Source organism: Thamnophis sirtalis, unplaced genomic scaffold (genome assembly GCF_051295495.1).
Source record: "Thamnophis sirtalis isolate CommonGarterSnake01/CBP01778 unplaced genomic scaffold, rThaSir2_p1.2 scaffold_4, whole genome shotgun sequence".
NCBI lineage: Eukaryota > Metazoa > Chordata > Lepidosauria > Squamata > Natricidae > Thamnophis > Thamnophis sirtalis.
Genome location: NW_028261384.1, coordinates 112541813 through 112563495, shown reverse-complemented (window position 1 = coordinate 112563495; position 21683 = coordinate 112541813). Strand labels below are relative to the sequence as shown.

General features: G+C 35.6%; 1 protein-coding gene across 1 annotated transcript; it reads right to left on the bottom strand.

Moving 5' to 3' along the window:
• Positions 1 to 12174: 12174 nt before the first annotated feature.
• On the bottom strand, positions 12175 to 18801 carry LOC148046239 (vomeronasal type-2 receptor 26-like). Its single transcript, XM_087714596.1, has 5 exons — positions 18523 to 18801; positions 17103 to 17960; positions 15568 to 15795; positions 14749 to 14875; positions 12175 to 13073 (listed from the first exon to the last, which is right to left on the bottom strand). Exons 1-5 carry the CDS (start codon positions 18799 to 18801, stop codon positions 12175 to 12177), a joined length of 2391 nt encoding a protein of 796 aa, XP_087570722.1.
• Between the last annotated feature and the right edge of the window lie 2882 nt (positions 18802 to 21683).

Genomic DNA, 21683 nt, shown 5'->3' with positions numbered 1-21683 from the left:
GTGAAGTCCAAGATGCTACAAGGATGATCACTCTCAGATTTTGCATGGCTGGAGTTAAGGCATAGATTAAACACACTTTGACTTTATCATCCATAAAGAGTTGATCATATCTTAACTCCATTGACATCAAGTGTATATATTCATCTATATATGCCTTTGGTGGTGTTCTAAGTATGAAAGCATAACAAATGCTGTTTTGGAAAAGCAACGGTTGAATTTTCTGCAAAAACATGTCCCCATAGTCATCATCCACAGCCAAGATGCCAATCCATTTCCATCCAAAATGCTGAAGTAATTGAATAATCCCAATGTATTGATGCATTTCATTTGGGACCATTTGGTACAAGGATGGAAATACATTTTTGTCTCTATTTACTGGAGAAAATGTACCATAGATCAGCTGAAAGACATTGTATAGAAAATATACAAACCATTATGTAAGATTAAAAAAATGGGACTCATCTTTATCGTTAGTAAAGTTTTTAAAAAATGGCACTAAATATTGGTGGAAATTATGCAGTTAGTTCATACATTTGCTATATTGCTATATTGTATGAGTTACAAAGGTTGTATATATGTTTTTGAGCCCATTTGAACTGATTGTGGAAACACTTAAAACATAGCGCAAGATCAAAATCCAAGCATATATGATCTGCAAAAGCCTTCTAGTTTTACTACCTGAAGGGAGTCAAGCAGCATGTAGAAAGTGTTTCTCTGTAGTGACCCAACAACATTGAAACTCAATGCTAACAGAACTTTGCTGAATATGACTCCATATTTGGGGGAAACTGCAAAGAATTCTTGGTTTCTAACTATTTAATCATCTGTAGAGTTTATTCAAGGTTACACTAATTGAATGTACAATACAAAAGGTTGACTCAGTATCCATTCTTCTGAGGTCAGTAAAATGAGGATTCAGATTGTTTGGTACAATATGCTGACTGTAAACTGCTAAGAGAGCGCTGGAAAACCCTGTGAAGTGATATATAAGTCTAAGTGTTACTGCTATTCTCCTAGATTTTCCCCTGGGATTGTCAGTTCTGAAAAGGGCCTAATTTACTTTAAGAATGCAAGAGAATAAAAAAAACTTGGGATTTCTAATGAGCCATCTCAAAGATCTACCTGTGGAATCTTGTAGTTGGCGAGGACTGTGGCCATGGTGAATGAGGTCTCTGTCATACGTCCTCCAATAGCAGCAATAAATGTTTTCTCAAAATCACAGGTAAAGTTGGGAACAAACATCTGCTGTGTAGAAAGTATGCTCAAGGTTGCCTTATAAGTTATCTTCGCAGGAAAGTAATTGTTCACAATGTAGAAACCCAATGTGATGTTGGGTAAAAGCTCAGGATTACTATTGATCTCCTTGACAGCAAACACCACAGGAAGGATTTACTGATAGGCATTTGGCACATAACTGCAATAAAAACTATCAATGTCATTAAACAACATAAAAGTGTATCCTATACTTCTCTTGTACTTGTGTATTCAGACCTATAATACTGAAAGTCAATGGAGAGATCCAGAAAATGGTACACTGAGCAGCGGGACATTTTTTTTCTCCCTGCCAACAAACAATTGACTTTCCTGCCAAAGCTAATTCTTTAGCAATACACTCCCCAGATTTGAATGGGTGCAGCTAGGAACCACCCATGATTACCCTTGGATGACTACATACTTGCCTGAGAAGTGAATCTAGATGACTGCAATTCTGAGTAAAATAAGTCAGAGGGTTTGGTCTCTATTTTCCTAGTTGCGGCTGTTTTTAACATCACCTTTTGAAGTTTAATTGTTAATAGCTTGCATCAGATGTGTCAAAGGCCCATGGGCCAATGTTCCCTCTGATTTTTTTTCAGTGTGCACGGAAAAGTATAGTGTTTGAGTGGCATATTTTCATGCCTGAGCATGGGCATGGCACAGTTGCTCCCCAGCTGTTTTGGAGTGTCCCACCTACTGCTTGTCATTTGACACTCGCCTAATGTCGCTCGACCTACATCTAGTCTCCACTCTCCAGACTAAAGCCCAAAGTCCAGGGGCTTGATTTCCATAAAATGTACATCACGTTGTGACATTAAAAATCACTGTGCGGCAGTTGGTAACTGCTTTGTGGCATTTTCTTGTCACGTGTGTAGCCCTGCAGCTGTGCAGCTTAGAGGGAACATTGCCATGGGCTGGATCCAGCCCATGGGGTGCTTAGATCTGGCCCATAGGGTCTCCCTGGAAACAGCAAAGGACCGGCCTGTGGTGGCTCTGCCAGAGAAAAGAGAGCTTTGGACAGCAACGCACGAATCATCCATTTTTGGCTCCAATGAAATCCTGCAACCCTCTGCCAGCAAAAATGGAGCTCAGGAGGACCGTGTGCTGCCGTCCTGAGCTCTCTTTTCACTGGCAGAGGGCTTGGGCTACTACAATTGCCCCCAACATGAGAGATGTTGAGCTGACCACTCCCAATCAGCCCCCTGAGGTCAAATACAACCTTGATGCGGCCCTGAATGAAATTGAGTTTGACACCACTGGCCTGGATAAATGCTGATTTGCTCTATACTCCTTTGCTTGATTGCAAATGTAAAATTTCATTATTTTACTCCAGTTTTAAAATACTTCCTCTTTTGCCACAAGAAAGTCACTGGCATAAGAATTTCTTTTATTTGCAGTGAAAGTGACGAGTTGATTTATACTGGATTTTTATTCTCTTAATTTTCTTACAATTTTAAAGCCTTTCTAAAATAAATCCTTTGTTTCATTTTTTGTATATATCCTTGCTTTTTATTTCAAAGAAGACAACATTTTTCTTTTTTCTCTCTCTCCACTTTGAGAATTATTCCTTCAGCTGCTTCTGCGTTCTGTGACTGAATATCTATTGTGTCCATCTTTGAACACTCTGCCGAGAAAGTTTGGCTTTAAGAGAGACTTGGACTATATTAAAATTAAAGCAATAACAAATGAAGGTCTTTGAATATTACATATTACATATGCTCTATAATGCTTCCAAAAAGAGATATAAAAGATAAATGGGCCTCAGCTGTTTTAAACATTAAATCTTATTGGAAAGTTTTAAAAAAACAATGTTTGCTGACACAAGTTTTAAATTAAAAATCAAGAAGACATCCAGATATAGGCAGCAATAGTTAAATCAGTCATGCAATTGGATGGACTGGGAAATTAATTTGATGTTAACAGGTTTGAAAGAAAGGGAGTTGCTAGAGCAGGTTGAAGGAGGCATTTATGAACTGGACCATCTCAGGAAACTAATGGAGTCTGCAGAATAGAGCCATTACATGCAGCCAGAAGGCAGCTGTCAAGAGACATTGTGTCCCAATTTTCAGAAAAAATTACTAAACAACAAGTTCTGTGGACATATCTTCAATGGAGGCCCACATTCTTTGGGAGTGAGAACAGTTGTTTGAAAAGATTCCATTTATAATTTTAAAGAAAACTAAAGAGGAGAAACTGGAAGGAGTTGCTTTTATTATTAAGAATCGATTGATGGTATTTGATCGTAGACATATCATAGATGATAGTTGTAGTGGGTTGCTGAGACATTAGAACCCACATGTGAATTTTCTTCAAGTAAAATACAATAATAGATTGTTAATAGAGGGCTTTGAGATTTAGGTTAGTTGTTGCAATTACCTGTTAACTTTTATATACAGTAGATATATGTTGGTCAAATTGGTTGATTGATAATATATTTCTATATTTTTAATAATTTAATATTATATATTAACTTTTCAAATATAGATTTATTTTTACAGAGTGTAAACAATTATTATTGCTGAAAAATATCTATCAGTATTCAATTGGGGGGAATATTTTGTCTGTATGTTTAATATTTTGTCTTATACATTTTTTCCCTTTGTTTTTGTCTTTGTTTGGTTTTTCTTTCTTTTTTTAATTTGATTTCAGCTTGGGAAACAAATAAAATATTATAAATATATATACACACCTGAATGTCATGAACTTACTCCTACCAGAGTAATACTAGAAATTTGATGATAATTATAATAGAAAAGCTTCAAATGCAGACTAGGCTTCAAATGACACCTCTATATACTATTCAACAGAAGATGTTTTGAAGTCAGGTAGGGACACTGCTATTATTAACTTGGTCTACTGACACATTGTCTTAAAAATTACAAATGCTTTATGAATCACAAAGTGAACATCAGAAGAATCATATATGCATTTTGTGCAATGTGTGAAGACACAGGGAGTTTTCTACTTTGAAGCCAAACTTTTATACTTCAGAAAAAGAGAAAACTAAGTAACAGCAAATTCCCAATGATATGGTAGGTATGAAAATTTTCAAAGACTTATAATCCTGCTGCTTAACTATTTTTCACCCAATAACTTTGCACTTACTGATCTGAAGAAAAAATAATAATATTCCTTACATCGCTTCATTGATCAATGTCCGAGAGGGGTCTTCTGTGAAGGAGGGGCTGCTGTGAAAGAAAAAGGCTTGAGAGGTAATCATCCCCAAAATAATATTTCCTGGCTGAGCAAATTGATGGGGTATAGGAAGTGGGTCATCAGGTATACTACAATTAAGAGCATATGTTTTACATGTGATATAGAACAGGAATACAAACAGCATCATTCTTTTCACCCCCATCCTATTATTGACAAGTGTTCCTGTTCAGAAAAATAGAATATGGAATATTTCACTGAAATATTTTCTTCAAACAGATTTCAATTTTGGATTGTCTATGCTGCTTTGGCTTTTTAATGCACAGTACTTTGAACTAATGCCACTTAAAAAAAAAGTCATATTTCAGCAGCTATTTTGTAATCTTCACTGCGCCGAGGTGGTGCAGTGGTTAAATGCAGCACTGCAGGCTACTTCAGCTGATTGCAGTTCTGCAGTTCGGCTGTTCAAATCTCAGGGTTGACTCAGCCTTCCATCCTTTCGAGGTGGGTAAAATGAGGACCCGGATTGTTGTTGGGGGCAATATGCTGACTGTGTAAACTGCTTAGAGAGGGCTGAAAGCCCTATGAAGCGGTATATAATTCTAACTGCTATTGCTATTGCTATTGCTTGCTTGACTTCCTCTTTGCTTTTAAAGTAATAAAAATTCTGCATGGATAAGCATATGTACAGGCAATAAAGCTTCTGTTTGTTCATTTTTCTTCCATGGTTTCTCCACATGGTAAAGATAAATTCCTTTAGCTAAAAGTGATCTGAGCAGTCAATACACAGGGAGAAAATTTCTCGGTGTATATCATCCCATTTATGAACATTAGAATAAGAATCAGGAAAGGGGGAAAAAGAGAAAAAGTTCCAGAAACTATTAAGAATTAAATAGAGATAAAATTACTTGGAATATGAAATGAAGATTAGAATAGAAATGCTTTAAGTGATAGCTCTCTGTATTATTCAACAAATTATATTTTGAAGATAGGAAATAGCACTCCTATTATTAGGTTTTCTGAAAATTGAGTTTAATAAACTAGAGAAGGGACTATAATTTCAACGATTGGGGAAATAATCAAGTCCTTTTCAATTCTCAATATTTTGCACATCTCTCCTGAGAAAAAACTAGAAGTCTTTATTTAATTACTGTAATTTGCTTTGATTTTTTTATACCATGAAAGTCCCTTTTGTTTAAATAAACTTTTCTGCCAAATAAACAAGTTAAACTCCTTATGAAATAAATTGATGGAAGTGATTAAAACTGAGAAGTATACTGATAAAAGATTCATTTTCATAAATACATCAGTCAGCCTTAAGTTCTCTATCAAAATCAAATAATTGTTTTTGTAGCTTGCCCTGAGTTATTTTAATATTTATCTGATAAATTTTGCCAGCTATGGGATGATCACTAAATTCCAATCACTCATCAAACACCAACTTTCAAAATAAATCATGTTAATTCCTTGTAAATTGTTTATAAAACACTACTTTATCCTTAGTTGGGGCACTAATTCTCAATAGCTAAGTTCCAAGTAAAATAACTTCCATCCCAGCCAATCTCTGATGCTCATCAGACATTAACAATACCTGTGTTAATGTGGAAATTTATACACAAATCATCTTTCTTTCTTTCTTTCTTTCTTTCTTTCTTTCCTTCCTTCCTTCCTTCTTTCCTTCCTTCCTTCCTTCCTTCTTTCTTTCTTTCTTTCTTTCTTTCTGAAAGTTTAGTAAGTTGGGTTATAGTTATAAAAGGGCAGCATAAGGAGATGAAGGAGCCTCTGAAATATCCTCCACTCTTAACTAGCCTAACTTCTTCAAAATGGTTACTAAGTCTTGTCCCATTGCTAATTAACATGAAAAGTTCAATGACAATTCAAATGACTGTTTGAAGGGACTGAGGAAGAGCAACATTTGTCCCTGCCTTGACAAGCATTGGACAAAAACAGGTTATGACTCATTGACAGAGAGGGTATTTTGCATCTATTTCCAAAATTACTGTTTTATGTAATATATGGCCGATTTATAAAATCTTTCTCTGGCTCAGAGAACGTTAAGTGTTTTGACTTTTGAAAGTCCCATGACCTATTTTTTTTCATCAATGTTCCTAAGAAATATATGTCAGTCTTCAATCACAATAAATAGGTAGTAATAATTAAAACTGAACAATGTATTAGGCAGAACATTCACTTTTAGCAATTCTCCACAACATTTCTTCCAGTTTCTTCCATCTTCACATATCTTTAATTTTATTCCATGTTTCAAAATAGTTATTTTGAAATAACATATAGGTCATATTTGTCATAAGGTTATAGCATTTAGTGATTTAACTCAAGGTTCTGTCTTATACCCAGCACACTTCAATATCTTCATAAATGATGTGAATGAGAGGATAGAAGGGGAAACCATCAAATCTGAAGACAACATTAAGATGTGGGAAATAGCTAACACTTCAGATAATAGACTCAAGATTCAGAAATAGCTTGACAGAGTTGAATACTGGATCCCATATAACAAAATACAACTCATTGGTAAAAAAAAAAAAGTAATGCCCTATACTTAAGCAAGAGATATCAAATGCACAAATGTAGAATAGGTGGTGCTACTCAATAGCAGCATACCTTAAGTATGAGCCAGCTGTGTGCTGCAGCTGCCAAAGAATCTAGGCCTAGTTTGCATCAACAAAGGAATAATTCATAGTCCTTTTTTATATTGCACTAGTGAGACCACACTGTGAATACTGTGTCCAATTCTGGTCACCATGATCTAAAACAGAGGCTGCAACCTTAGAAAAAGTGCAATGAAGAGCAATAAAAATAATTAGGGGACTGGAGGCTAAATCTTATGATGAAAAGTGTGTCTAATCTAACAAAGAAAATGACTAAGGGTAGTATCTATGGAAATTATCAGTCATGCAGGCCATTGTCATTTCACCTTTGGACTGGTTTCAAGGCGAGGATCCTGCTTGCATTTTGAAAGGAAACCTTTGGGATAACTAGGGATGACATGCCTCTTCATGGATTACTGCCTTGTTGTGCACAGTGCCTTGCATAATTCAATGAAGGTATGAGCTATACCATGCAAGATCACCCATGACAGACAGGCCATAGCAGAGAGCTGTGACAAAACATCATCCTCTTGAGAAGGAAATGGCAACCCATTCTAGTATCTTTGCCATGAAAACCCCATGGACAGTACCAAAAGGCAAAATGATGCTGGAAGATGAGCCCTTCAGGTTGGAAGGTGTCCAAATGCTACTGGAGAAGAGCAGAAGGTTAGTACTAGTAGCATCAGAAAGAATGAAAACACTGGGCCAAAGCCGAAAGGACACTTAGCTGTGGATGTATCTGGTGGTGAAAGGAAAGTCCAATCCTGTAAAGATCTATACTCCATAGCAATGTAAGATCCATGAATCAAGGCAAGATGGACATGTTCAAACAAGAGATGACAAGTCTAAATATCAAGATATTAGCAATCAGCAAACTAAAATGGACAGGAATGGGAGAATTTAATTCAGATCACCATCAGGTATACTACTGCAGGCGAAAATCCCTCAGAAGAAATAGAGTAGCCTTCATACCCAATAAAACAGTAGGAAAAGCAATACTGGGATACAATCCCCAAAATAGCAGAATGATCTCAGTTTGAATCCAAGGCAAACCATTCAACATCACAGTAACCCAGGTTTAGGCCCCAAGCACTGGTGCTGAAAAAGATGAAGTTGGACGGTTCTATGAAGCCCTACACCACCTTATAGAATTAACATCAAAAAATGATGTCCTTATCATCATGAGAGATTGAAATGCTAAAGTAGAAAGCTAAAAGATAATTGGAATAACAGGCAAGTTTGGCCTTGGAGTACAAAATGAAGCAGAGCACAGGCTGGTAGAATTTTCTTAAGTGACTATGATGGTCATAGCAAACTCTCTTTTCCAACAACCCAAGAGACAACTCTACACATGGACATCACCAGATGGTCAACACAGAAATCAGATTGACTATGACCTCTGCAGCCAAAGATGGAGAAGCTCTATGCAGTCAGTAAAAACAGGACCTGGAGCTGACTGTGGCTCAGATCATGAGCTTCTCATTGCAAAATTTAGGCTTAAATTGAAGAAATAGGGAAAAGCAATAGGTCACTCAGGTACAAACTAAATTATATCCCTGATGAATATACAGTAGAGGTGACAAATAGATTGAAGGAATCAGATCTGATATACAGAGTGCCTGAAGAACTATGAACAGAGATTAGCAACTTTATACAAGAGGTAGCAACTAAAACCATCCCAAAGAAAAAGAAATGCAAGAAAGCAAAATGGCTGTCTGAGAAAACTTTACACATAGCTGAAAAAAGGGAAGCAAATGCAAGTGAGAAAGAGAAAGATACACCCAATTGAATGCAAAATTCAAGAGAATAGCTAGAAGAGATAAGAATGTCTTCTTAAATGAACAGTGTGAAGAAATAGAAGAAAGCAATAGAATAGGGAAGAGAATATATCTCTTCAAGAAAATTGGAAATATAAAGAGACTGCTTCATGCATGATAAAGAACAAAACTGACAGGGACCTAACAGAGGCAGAAGATATTAAGAAGTGGTGGCAAAATTACATGGAAGAACTATACAAGAACAAGCTTAATGTCCCTGATAGCCACAATGGGGTGGTCACTGACCTAGAGCCAGACATCCTGGAATTTGAAATCAAATGGGCCTTAGGCTTGGGCTAAGCCAATAAAGCTAGTGGAAATGGCAGTATCCCAGATGAGCTATTCAAAACCTTAAAAGAGGATGCAGCAAAAATGCTACACTCAATTTACCAGCAAATTTGGAAAACACAACAGTGGCCAAAGGATTGGAAAAGGTCAGTTAACATTCCAATTCCAAAGAAGGCCAATACCAATGAATGTTCAAACTACTGTACCATTGCACTCATTTCACATACTATTAAAGTTATGCTCAAAATCCTACAAGCTAGGCTCCAGCAGTATGTGGATCAAGAACTACCAGAAGTACAGGCAGTACACTGGATCATAGAGAAATCTAGGAGTTCCAGAAAAACATCTACTTCTACTTCATTGAAAGCATTTGATTGTGTGTATCCCAACAAATTGTGGCAAGTTCTTAAAGAGATGGGAGTACCAGACTATCTTATTTGTCTCTTGAGAAACCTATACGCGGGTCAAAAAGCAACAGTGAGAACTGGACACTGAACCACTGATACCGATAGTGACAAATTTTATTTTCCTGGGCTCCAAGATCACCACAGATGGGAATTGCAGCCAAGAAATTAAAAGACGGTTGCTCCTGTGGAGGAAAGGTATGGCAAATCTAGACAGCATACTAAAAAGCAGAGACATCACCCTGCCAACAAAAGTATGTATAGCTAAGGCTATGTTTTTCCCAGTTGCAATATATGGCTGTGAAATTTGGACCAAAGGCTGAGCACCAAAAAGGTCCTTGAACTATGGTACTGGAGAAGATTCCTGCAAGTCCCTTGCACTGCAAGGCAATTAAACTAGTCAGTCCTAGAGGAGATCAACATTGATTGTTCTTTAGAAGGCTAGATCCTGAAGATGAAACTCAAATACTTTGGCCACCTAATGAGAAGGAAGCACTCACTGGAGAAGAGCCTAATATTAGCTGGGAAAGATTGAGGGCAAAAGAAGACGGGGACAACAGAGAATGAGGTGGCTGGCTAGAATCACCAAAGCAGTAAGCGTGAGCTTAAATGTTAAGCTCTGGGACAGGGGGCATGGTAGAGATCAGGAAAGCCTGGAGGAATGTTGTCTATGGGGTTGCAATGTGTCAGACCCAACTAACAACAGCAACAGCAACAGCAACAACAACAACAACAGGGATAATATGACTATCTTCTAGTATTTGATGGACTACCATTGTGAAGAAGAAGTCAACTTATTATGCAAAGCACCTGAAGGCAGGACAAGAAGTTATGGGTAGAAGTTCATTAAAGAGAAATTCAAACTTGGAGAAATTTCCTGACTTTTAAAAAATTAATCAGTGCAATGGCTTACCTCTAGAATTCTTTTGAAATCCAGATCATATCAAATCTTGAAAACAAAATATCTTTCTCATAAAATATATACTCTCTCCCACAGCTTTTTTTGACTGAAAATGTATCAAATTCTCAATCTAATAAGAAGAATTGGAAGTTTGCCCTGATTATGTTTAATTTCTTTCTCAGAAGATCTATTTAGCTAGGGGCTATTATATCATTCTAATCCCCCAGTATAAACTAATTTTGATATGAAAAATAAAGTTGGTCCATTAAATGGTGAAAAAAAATCCTTTTTGTCATGTGGCACATAAAGCCCAACAATATTAGATTTAACCACTCTGGTCATAATTCCACAGCCACATATTGACCTGCTCATCAGACAAAAACAAACTTTGTTGCAACTGTGGTTTTATATATTTTATTTTGTTTAGTTTTTTTTTAATGGTGCGTTAGCAACAATGATATTCCAATTTACAAAATTGCGATCCAGATTTATTCAAAGAGATTGTTGTGGCCCTCATCTCCATAGCTTGATCCAATTCAGTGTTCTGAGATTCTTGTTGAGACCTATATTCCTTTTGTTTTAATTTTATTACAAATTAATCTAGTTCTGATTCATATATGGCAATCACATCCTAGATGTTGAAGAGTACTGGGCCTAAAACAGAACTTTGAGATACCCCACTGAATATTGTCCTCCATGTAGGTGTAGCTCCACTGAGTGTGGTTCATCATCTAGTTGCAAATCCATCTGATCATGATACCTTTCATCACAGATTGTTCTCTTATCAAGATGTAAGCTGTGATCTACTTTGTCAGATATTATCTAAGTGAACTCTGTTACAATAAGCTTTCATTGTCCTTATTTGTTGTGGACTAACCCATCCTGGATTCCTTTAATTGTCTTCTTTCTTTTATCCCTTATTGTACATAAAGTATTTTACTTTATACACAAATGAAGACAAAGTAAAATTCTTTAAACATTTCACAGATCAGTAATCTCTCTTCTCTTATTAAAATGAGGTCAGTGGGCAAGTGGAATAAAATTACCATCTCTATTTTTTATACAATATCAATTGGGGGGGATTAAACCCTTAAGTGAAAAAATGAAACTGAAATGAAACTCTTACAAGAAGTAGGAATTGGAAACAGAAAGACATGTTTGTTAGTGGTTCATATCTACAATGAAGATATAACTTTAACTTAGATAAGAAAAAATGTGGCTTTAAATGTGGAAAAAGTAAATTTCAAATGGTGTTGTGTTTTAATGATAAACATATTAGGAATAAGGTTTACAAAATGTTATTGAAACTGAATTTGGGAAATAACTATGATAAAGGTTATATGATTCAATGGATATTTTTTTTGCTATAATATAATGATTGAGAAATGGGAAAATATGTGGATTTTTGGACTGAGTTTTATATTGAATTATACGATGAAGGAAAATTTCTATCAGATTAGATATTACTGACACTTATGTTTATGTTAATCAAAATTTACATTCAGGTAATCATTATTGGTTTTAAACTGAACAGAACACATCCGTTCTTTTATCTTGAAACAGATCTATTTTAAGGGCTTCTTTTCTCCATATCAAGTTTTGTGTATAAATTAAGTTAAATCAAGGTCAGGGTGGTTTTTCTAAATTTCATCAAAATTTATTAATATACAGAAACCCACCCACCCCTCCAAAAAAACAGTTCACAATAACCAAAAATATTTCATTTAATACCAAAAAAACAGCAGTTACTATTGCTTCCTTATTAAGCATTCCTTCTTGTTCATATCAGGTCTCAGTAAAATGATGTAGCATTTGGGGGAAAATATGCACCCCAGTAAACCAGCACTGGAGGATAAGATAGAGAAGATCTCCACAGCTACCATGTATTTCCCTTTGGTGCTCAGGTAGGTTGGAACAAACGTCAACCAAACGCTGCAAAAGACCAACATGCTGAAGGTGATGAACTTGGCCTCATTGAAACTGCTGGGAAGATTCCTGGCTTGGAAAGCAATGTTAAAGCTGACACTAGCCAGGAAGCCCATGTAACCTAGGACACAGTAAAACATGATCACTGAGCCTTCATTGCATTCCATTATGATTTCTCCCTTCAGTGAATGCAGGTCTGTATCTGGGAAAGGAGGAGAGGTACTCAGCCAAACAGTGCAAATAGCCACCTGGATGAAAGAACCTGAAAGGACAATAGAATTGGACAGTCCTTTTCCTACCCATTTCCTCAACCCAGATCCTGGTTTAGTTGCCATAAATGCCAGAATCACAGTCATGGTTTTTGCCGATACAGATGAAAGGGCCACTGAGAAGATAATGGCAAAAGTTGTTTGTCGGAGAAGACAAGTCATCTGTTCAGGTCTCCCCATGAAGAGGAAGGAACAGAGGAAACAAAGTAGAAGAGAAATGAGGAGGATACAAGTGAGGCTCCAGTTGTTGGCTTTGACAATTGGAGTCTCTTGATGCATCCAAAATATACCAAGCACAAGGACTGTAATCAAAAAGAAAACAATAGCCACAGTAACAAAGAGAATTCCTAAAGGTTCATTATAAGAGAGATAGGTCAACACTTTGGGAATACATTTATTTTGGATGTTGTTGGGATATTCATTTTCTGGACATTTCCTGCAGGCATCCATATCTGGAAAAAAGAAAAAAGAAATCCTTCCAATATTAGTTCTATTAGTTCTTAGCCAGTCTAGGCCAGCACATGTAGATAGAATAGATAGAGTACAGTTCATGTTAATACAAGTGATCTATTTTGTGAAGAGAAAATAGCAATTATTTTTTCAATAAAAAAGCAAACATCAGTCTCATAATGTAAATTTAAACCTCCTTCATTATGCACATAGGATATTGATTGAAAATCAAATAAAAGTGTTTTCTGTCCCCTCTCTCCATTTGTAAAATGAGGTTATTCATAGACTTTTAAGAGTCTTTAAGAAATTGTTGGAACAAGATATTGGACAGCCAAATTAAAAGTTTTAATGGATCAACTATTTTTGTTAGAATTCATATTTAGTAGGAAACTCTAAATTCTCATATTATTGCAGATGTAAAGAGAGCAATAGTTCACTAAATTATATTTTGTCACATCTTATACATTAGTTTGTCCTTTGCATTAATTTGACCAAATTGGTATTATGTACCAATTTGACAAATTTCGTAGTTTGTATATTTTTAACTACATCTCCATTCAATGGAAAGTCATAGCTGAACAATGGAAACCACATCTTTTTGTTTTGTTTTGCTCACAGACTAGTCCTTCAATAGTGGAAGGATAAATGTATTTCACAGATTACTCAGATCATTTGTTACCTACTGTTGCCTTGGCCTATGAATTAATACCTTCAAATTTCATTTATGCCATACTGATTACACTGCCATATGTCATCATAAAACAATTGCTACTAAGCTGCCTTCCATTGATGACCTACATACTTCACGAGGCAGAAAAGGCACTGTGAAAATATTTACAAACCTTCACATCCTAGACATAAACTGTTTCAACTACTTCCCTCAAAATTACATTGTAGGGCATTGCATGCCAGAACAACTAGACACAAGAAAGAAAGAAAGAAAGAAAGAAAGAAAGAAAGAAAGAAAGAAAGAAAGAAAGAAAGAAGGAAGGAAGGAAGGAAGGAAGGAAGGAAGGAAGGAAGGAAGGAAGGAAGGAAGGAAGGAAGGAAAGAAAGAAAGAAAGAAAGAAAGATAGTTTTTCTTCCATGCCATCACTCTCCTAAACAATTCCTAATTCCTACAACACTGTCAAACTATCTAGTAAGGCTGTATTACTATTATTCCTCTCATTTTTCTATTATCTATTTTCTTATCTTCTTATGACTATAACTTTTTTCTTGTATCTTATGATTTATATTTCTTATTTAGTATCCTAGTATGATTTATGTTTATTACTTATTTAGTATCCTATGACTACCACTATGTGTTATTTCTTATAATTTATGATGAATGTATTTTTATGATGACTATGATCATGATAGATCAGATATTGCTTGTATGTAGACTGAGAGCTTATGCACTGGAGACAAATTCCTTGTGTGTTCAATCACACTTGGCCAATAAAGAATTCTATTTTATTTTTAATTCCTTTGTTTAAAATTTTAACTGCATATATACAGTACATACATGAGAAGGAGATACTGAGGGGGAAACTGAGAGAGAAAAGAAGGAATATTATGGAGAGGTCTTTCCCTTGTGTACTTTTGTTTTTGCTGTGATTCAATGGTTCTCTTTGAATAAATAGAGCTCTGGGATGGATTTTCTGTTTGTAAGGGAAATTTCTCCTTTTGTCCTACCTATTTCATCAGAGATCTGTCCTTCTGAACAGGGCACACAATCATAGCAACAAAATTTCTCTCCTTCCCTCTTCTTTCTGCTGGAGCCTGGATAGCAGTGATCATTGCACATAGAAAGAGGAAGCACCTGAACAATAACAGGTATGAGAGAAGCAGACAATAAAGTACTTACATTAGTAAAGCTTTCCAAAACAGTAAACCCACAACCAGGATGAAGAAGCAGAAAAAAATGAACATGAGGAAACTTGAATTAATGAAAGGGAATTGGCATTGATTTCTTTGGATGTTCTAGCAGAAGACCTAGAATGGCAGAAAATTATGTTTTCATAGGATCTGAAAGGTATTTGGATTACTTTTAATGGATTGATTAGTTTTGTGTTTTTTTCTGAAAATGAGCAAATGCAATCCAGGGCCTTTTACAGCCTGAATGTTTAAAACCAGAATGTGGATCAACAGATAGTCCCAGATATACAAACATAATGGGATGCAGAATTTCAGTCATAAGATGCTTCAGTTCAAAGTCAAGATATTGTGTGAGAAATTCAATTTTTGCAACTATTTTACAACAAAAATTCAATATGCAACCATTTTTGCATATTAAGAAAATCTGCCAAATCGGCATTTTTTAATGTTAATTGGCTAAAAATTTTGCAGATCATTGTTATGTGACAATGGGACATTGAGCCAGTTGCCATGTCAAAGAAGTATAATCATTTGTGTAACAATTGTTCTGCAAGCGATGTGATCAAACCTGTAACAATGGCTCCAAATAATGTTTTTACTTTTATTATTAGTTGACAATCAGCAGCTACTATTCACCTGGTTAAAGCTTCTGTGCCATACAATTTGATTGTCATCAAGAGTTAATTCTCTGCCTGGTGAAGACCAAGGTTCCAGTGTTCCAATCTTCACTCGGGAAAAGGAATTATTGGGGAACGTAATCCAGTTTACAACATCAAAACCCGTAATCAGTTCTTTGTTTTCATCAAATGTAATCATGTCTCCCATACTGTTGTTGAATACGATGCTTTTCAAGAAAGAATGGAACTATGTTTTTTTTTAAGAAGAAAGAAATTAACAGCAAGACTTTGTAATCATAACAACTGCATAAAACTATTTGAAGATGAACTAGCCTGCTTGAAAAATGCAAATTAGGATGTGTCTTCATGTTTTTTGGTAAGAGGTCCACAACTGCTTTGCCATTGCATTCTTTCTAGGACTAAGAGAGAGTGACTGGTCTAAACTCAGCATTTGGCTTTGTGCCTAAACATTAATAGAATACATATCTTCCAATTCCTAGTCTAGTACATTAACCAAAATGGTTGTCATCCTACATCTTCTATATTTTACAATGTGGAACATGTATGATGACAAGCAGTATCTGTCTTTCAGCTCATTAATTGTTGACCATTACTCCCTTTTAACCACTGTTATGTTAGCTCCATTTTTAAAAAATGCTAAACATAATTGTTGATATTTCAAAGCAAATATTTATGCTATATAAATTATAATGGGTCTTATGAATAGCAGATTTTCCAGGAACATGAGGGAAATTAACTCACAATGATTCACAATTTTTTGGCTGCATAGAATTTGAACGGACTGCAGAGCAGATTCTCAAATAGTGTTTCTCAAATTCCATGACAAAGTGGCCAGTCCTCACTGACAAAAATGGATTACCTCTGAGCAACAGCACATTACTGAATGTGCAGCTCCATTTGCAGAATGAATGGAGAGGCACTCTTATCCATGAAGCCCATTGCTCGGACAAATAGACTTTCATATGTATGCTTGGACAAATAGACCTTAATGTGTACATATGATAGTGCCCGCCACTTGTGCAAGTGGAGCTGCACATCTGCGACTCACACAGAACCATTTTCCCAGGCATCCCCCCAATAAACAAAGCTGTAAAGTTTGGGGACCACTAAACATAATAAAAAAATTAATCTCAACATATTGTTCTTTACCACTTCAACAGGTTCACTTCATAGTTTGGCACATTTTCTATGATTTCTAGATTCCAAAATGACATGTAAAACTATGGGTCTTAGGGAAAAAACAATGGCCATCCCTGTATAAATGCTGTGGGTCTAGTAAATTCTCTAGAATAGAAAAACTCTCCATCCTTAACCAAAGTTAATTTAAATGAGTAGTTACATTTTTCCCATTTAAGAAAGAAATATCCCTACCAAACAACTACTAATATAAGAGCTTTTATTTTCAAAAGGAGAAGTGTTTTTTATTCAACAGTGCTGTGTAACATTATTCCCACGAGGTTTATGTGTAAAGACCAATATATGATGATACAATTAAACAAATAAATTTTATGTATTAGAAATGAAATAAAATACCTGCCATGGTTTTAAATCCTGATATATTACTTGTTCTGTTCCTATAACATTTCTACATTTGGATCTGGACTTGAGTAAGACATCCAAAGAATGTGCCATAACATGGACTGCATTGTAAATGTTGTAACTGTGTCCATTCATGCTCATTTCAAATAATATACTCGGCAGACTCTCTAACTTCTCATTCCCAGTGCACAATACCTTGTTATCTTCATTTATACTGGAAATGTATAATGGGCAGTCAAATGCCTGCTCCCAAAAATTCTGAATGAAATTGTCTTCTTTTGCCCAATATGGTCTTACACTCTTAAGAAATTCTTGGAATCCAGGGGGATCTTTTGAATGAACTGTGAATGATAGGGCACCATAGAGACTCTGTATATCCCAAACTCTCTGAACAGACAATGATTCAAAATTCCAATGAGAAGTTACAATCCACACTTTACCCAAAGGCTGCAGTGACGTCCAAGATGCTACAAGGATGATCATTCTCAGATTTTGCATGGCTGGAGTTAGGGCATAGATTAAACACACTTTGACTTTATCATCCATAAAGAGTTGCTCATATCTTAACTCCATTGTAATTAACTGTATATATTCATCTATATATGCCTTTGGGGGTGTTCTAAGTATGAAAGCATAACAAATGCTGTTTTGGGAAAGCAACGGTTCAATTTTCTGCAAAAACATATCCCCATAGTCATCATCCACAGTCAAGATACCAATCCATATCCATCCAAAATGCTGAAGTAATTGAATAATCCCAGTGTATTGATGCATTTCATTTGGAACCATCTGGTACAAGGATGGAAATAGATTTTTCTCATCTTGTACTAAAGAAAATGTTCCATAGGCAAGCTGAAAGTCAATATATAGAAAATAATCAGAACCATTATATTGGCATATGAAATGGGATTCATGTTCAACATGGGTAAGGCAGAAAGTCAGCACTGAAATGTAGGTGGAAATTATACAGCCAGTGCATATGCCTGCAATATTATATCTATTTAAAGTATTGTCTACTGTCTGAGTTCATTTTAACTAAATGTGAAAACACTTAAAACATAGCACAAAATTGAAAGCAAGGCATTTATTATATGCAAAAGTCTTCTTGTTTAACTATCTGAAGGGAATCAAGTATCATGTAGGAGAGAAAGAGTGTTTTCTGAAGTGTCCCAACCACTTTGAAATTCAATGCCAACAGGAATTTGCTAATCTTCTTTATCTGGGGGAATCTTAATTTCTAAATAATTATTCATCTCTATAGATTATTTCTATTTATATTAATTTAATCTACAATGCAGTGTTCTCCTAGATTTTCCACACTGAAAGTCAACTCTGGAAAGTGTCCTAAAGGTGCTTTATGAATGAAAGGAAATTTAAAAATTGGGATTTCTAGGGATCCATCTCAAGGATCTACCTGTGGAGTCTTGTAGTTGGCGAGGACTGTGGCCATGTTGAAAGAGGTCTCTGTCAAACGTCCTCCAATAGCAGCAATAAATATTTTCTTTAAATCACAGGTAAAGTTGGGAACAAACTTCTGCTGTGTAGAAAGTAAGCTCAGGGTTGCTTTATAGGTAATCCTTGCAGGAAAATAGTTGTTCACAATGTGGAAACCCAATGTGATGTTTGATAAGAGCTCAGGGTTCCTATTGATCTCCTTGACAGCAAACACCAAAGCAAGGATTTGCTGATACATCTTTGGCAAAGAACTACAACAAAAACTATCAATATAACTAACAATTGAAAATGTTGCAAAAATCTAAATATAATGGGGGCTTTGGCCTATCTGATTGAGAGCTTTATCAAGTTGCTGTATTAACATCAGTGAGAGAATGGATTACTCTTAGACATAGAAGGTTACTGTTTTTAGAAGATCACAATCTCCAATTAGGATGGCATGTCTTTTTATGGTATGACAAAAATAAAACTCATTGATATTTTCAAAGACATTACCGTATTTTTTGGAGTATAAAATGCACCTTTTTTCCTCAAAAAATAGGCTGAAAATCTGGGTGTGTCTTATACATCAAATACAGTATTTTTTTGCCTCTTGAAACCCCGCCCCTTCATCACAATGGCCATGCATCCTTTTATGGAGGCTTTCAGAGAGCTCCTGGAGGCTGGGGAGGGCAGAAATGAGCAAAAAAATGGGTGGCTTTTTGCTTGTTTTAGCCCGCCCTCACCCTCCCAGGAGCACTCTGCAAGCTCCCCCAAGGCTATTCATGCCTCTTTTTTTGAAAAAAAATGGGTCTGTTTTTGTGAAAAACGGGCCGTTTTTGGGAGGTTTGCAGAGTGCAAAAACTTTTTTTCCTTTTGGAAAGTCTTAGATGCTGCAGATTGTCAGCTATTTCCTTCTCCAGCACATGGATAAATATACCTGGAAACATCTACCTACCTACCTACTCACTCTCACTCTCTCTCCCTACCTACCTACTGTTTCTCTCTCTGTCTCTCTCTCCCTCCCTCTATCTACCTACCTACTTCTCTCTACACACACACACACACACACACACACACACACACACACACACACACACACACACACACACACACACACATATATATATATATATATATATATATATATATATATATATATATCCCTTTATCAACTACCTACCTACCTAACTACCCTCTCTATCTCTTCCTACCTATCTACTGAATTTCTCTCTCTTTTTTTCCCTCTCTATGTCTCTATCTACCTACCTACTTTTTTTAAATTTACCTCTTCAAAACCTTGGTGCGTCTTATACTCCGGTGCATCTTATACTCCCAAAAATATGGTATATAAGAAATGCTCTACTTTTAGTATGGGAAAAGGTGAAAGCAAAAATATATATGACAATTCCAGTTTGGTGCTCAACAATGGAAGCATTTAACCATCCAATGTAGGAAATCTGGGGAAAATGTTTACATATAAAGATATCCTAAATGTGGAAGGAGAACTTAGAACCAAACAAGAGTTACAGAATCAAGGTGTGGACCTATCATGGCCACATATGCAAATACATTTGAGATATGAGAAAGATATTAAGAAGTATGGTTTCTGCAAAGAGCTTACAATGTTTGATCAAATAATCTTAGGAGTAGATGAAAAGTGAATAAACAAAATGTATAATTTTATGCAAAGCTTAAAAATGGAAGATGAACAGGTAAAAGAGACAATGATAGTATGGGTAAAAAATTGGATACACTATAGAATTATATAAATGGCAAAATCTTTGGAAAAGAAATTGTAAGTTGACAATGGCAATTACATATAAGGAAAATCTATATAAAATGCTTTATAGGTGGCAACTATCAAAGCCAGATTAGCAAAGATGTTTAAAAACATGTTTGCCACATGTTGGAAGTATAACCAGTCACCGGGTAAGTATGTGGTGGACATTTTCGTTGCAAAAGCAAAGAAATATTGAACAAAAGACATACATGGTTAGAAAAAAAATGTTAAAAACACATAGATTATAAAACAGAAATATTTTTGTTAGGCATAATACCAGAATTATGATAAATAGAATCTATACCTAATATTACATGTTTTGACAGCAGCAAGGATTCTATTTGCACTGTACTGGAAAAATGAGGAAACACCTACAGAAGAAGACATAATTTTAAAAAATCTAGATAGTGCAGAAATAAGTAGATTGACACTAAAAAGAAAAGAAAAGGGAGATGCACAGTATTTTTGAACATGGGACTTGTTTTACAAGTAGTTGGATAGTAGAGGTAGAAATTAGGAACCAGAAAAGTATTATTATATATAAATAAGATGATCCAGACAATGCACTGTTCATTAGATACTTATGAATGTAATGTGAAAATAGACAAATAAACTGTTTAAAAAACCTAACAATATGACTAAAGTGTTTCCTTTCCTTTTCTTGTACTTGTGTGCCCAAAGCTATAAAACTGAAGGCCATGAATTTCAAAGTCATCCATAAACCAGACCTATAATTAACTGAGAAACAGTCATTTGAAGCTACAGTTGCTGAATAGCTAGGAATGTGCAGTAATAGGTGGAAGAGATGCTGAAACCCTTAAATAACTGAACTTCTCAAAAGAGTTGCTATGCCTTGTCTCACTGCAAGTGTTCAAGGAAAAACTCAATTGTAACTTCAGATCATTGTCTGAATGGACTAGCAGAAAGCAATTCTTGTACATCCTTGAAGTACAACATTTGTACCACTCCAAAGAAAAAGAAAGTTGTTTTTATTTAATCTGCCATAATTTGTCTTTGGAAAGAAAGTTTGCAGATCATAGACAGGAAATGTGCTTTGAATCCATATCTAATTTTTACAGTTCTGTCTAATATATATTTTGTATATAACACAGTACATGAACACTTAGAGATTCACTGATACCATCCCCATCCTATTTTTGGTAATATCAGACAATCATAGAAAAACTACTTCAAAGAAGTAGTTCAGATTGTAGGCGACTGGACCATAGAATCATAAATTGTGAACATGATTGAATGGATAACACCATCATGTTATCCATTCAAGGGACTCCCACAAAGAAAAGCAAGTTAACCAGGGGTGAAATTCAGCAGGTTCTGACAGGTTCTGGAGAACCAGT

Bases quoted from the DNA above. Each gene is read 5' to 3' on its own strand.
- LOC148046239 (XM_087714596.1), bottom strand. From the start codon at position 18,801: ATGTATCAGCAAATCCTTGCTTTGGTGTTTGCTGTCAAGGAGATCAAT. The intron at 17,961-18,522 runs GTAGATCCTTGA...ATTGACTTTCAG, and splicing joins CCAACTACAAGACTCCACAG to CTTGCCTATGGAACATTTTC. The intron at 14,876-15,567 runs GTGAATAGTAGC...GTTATTGTTCAG, and splicing joins GGCACAGAAGCTTTAACCAG to GTGCTTCCTCTTTCTATGTG.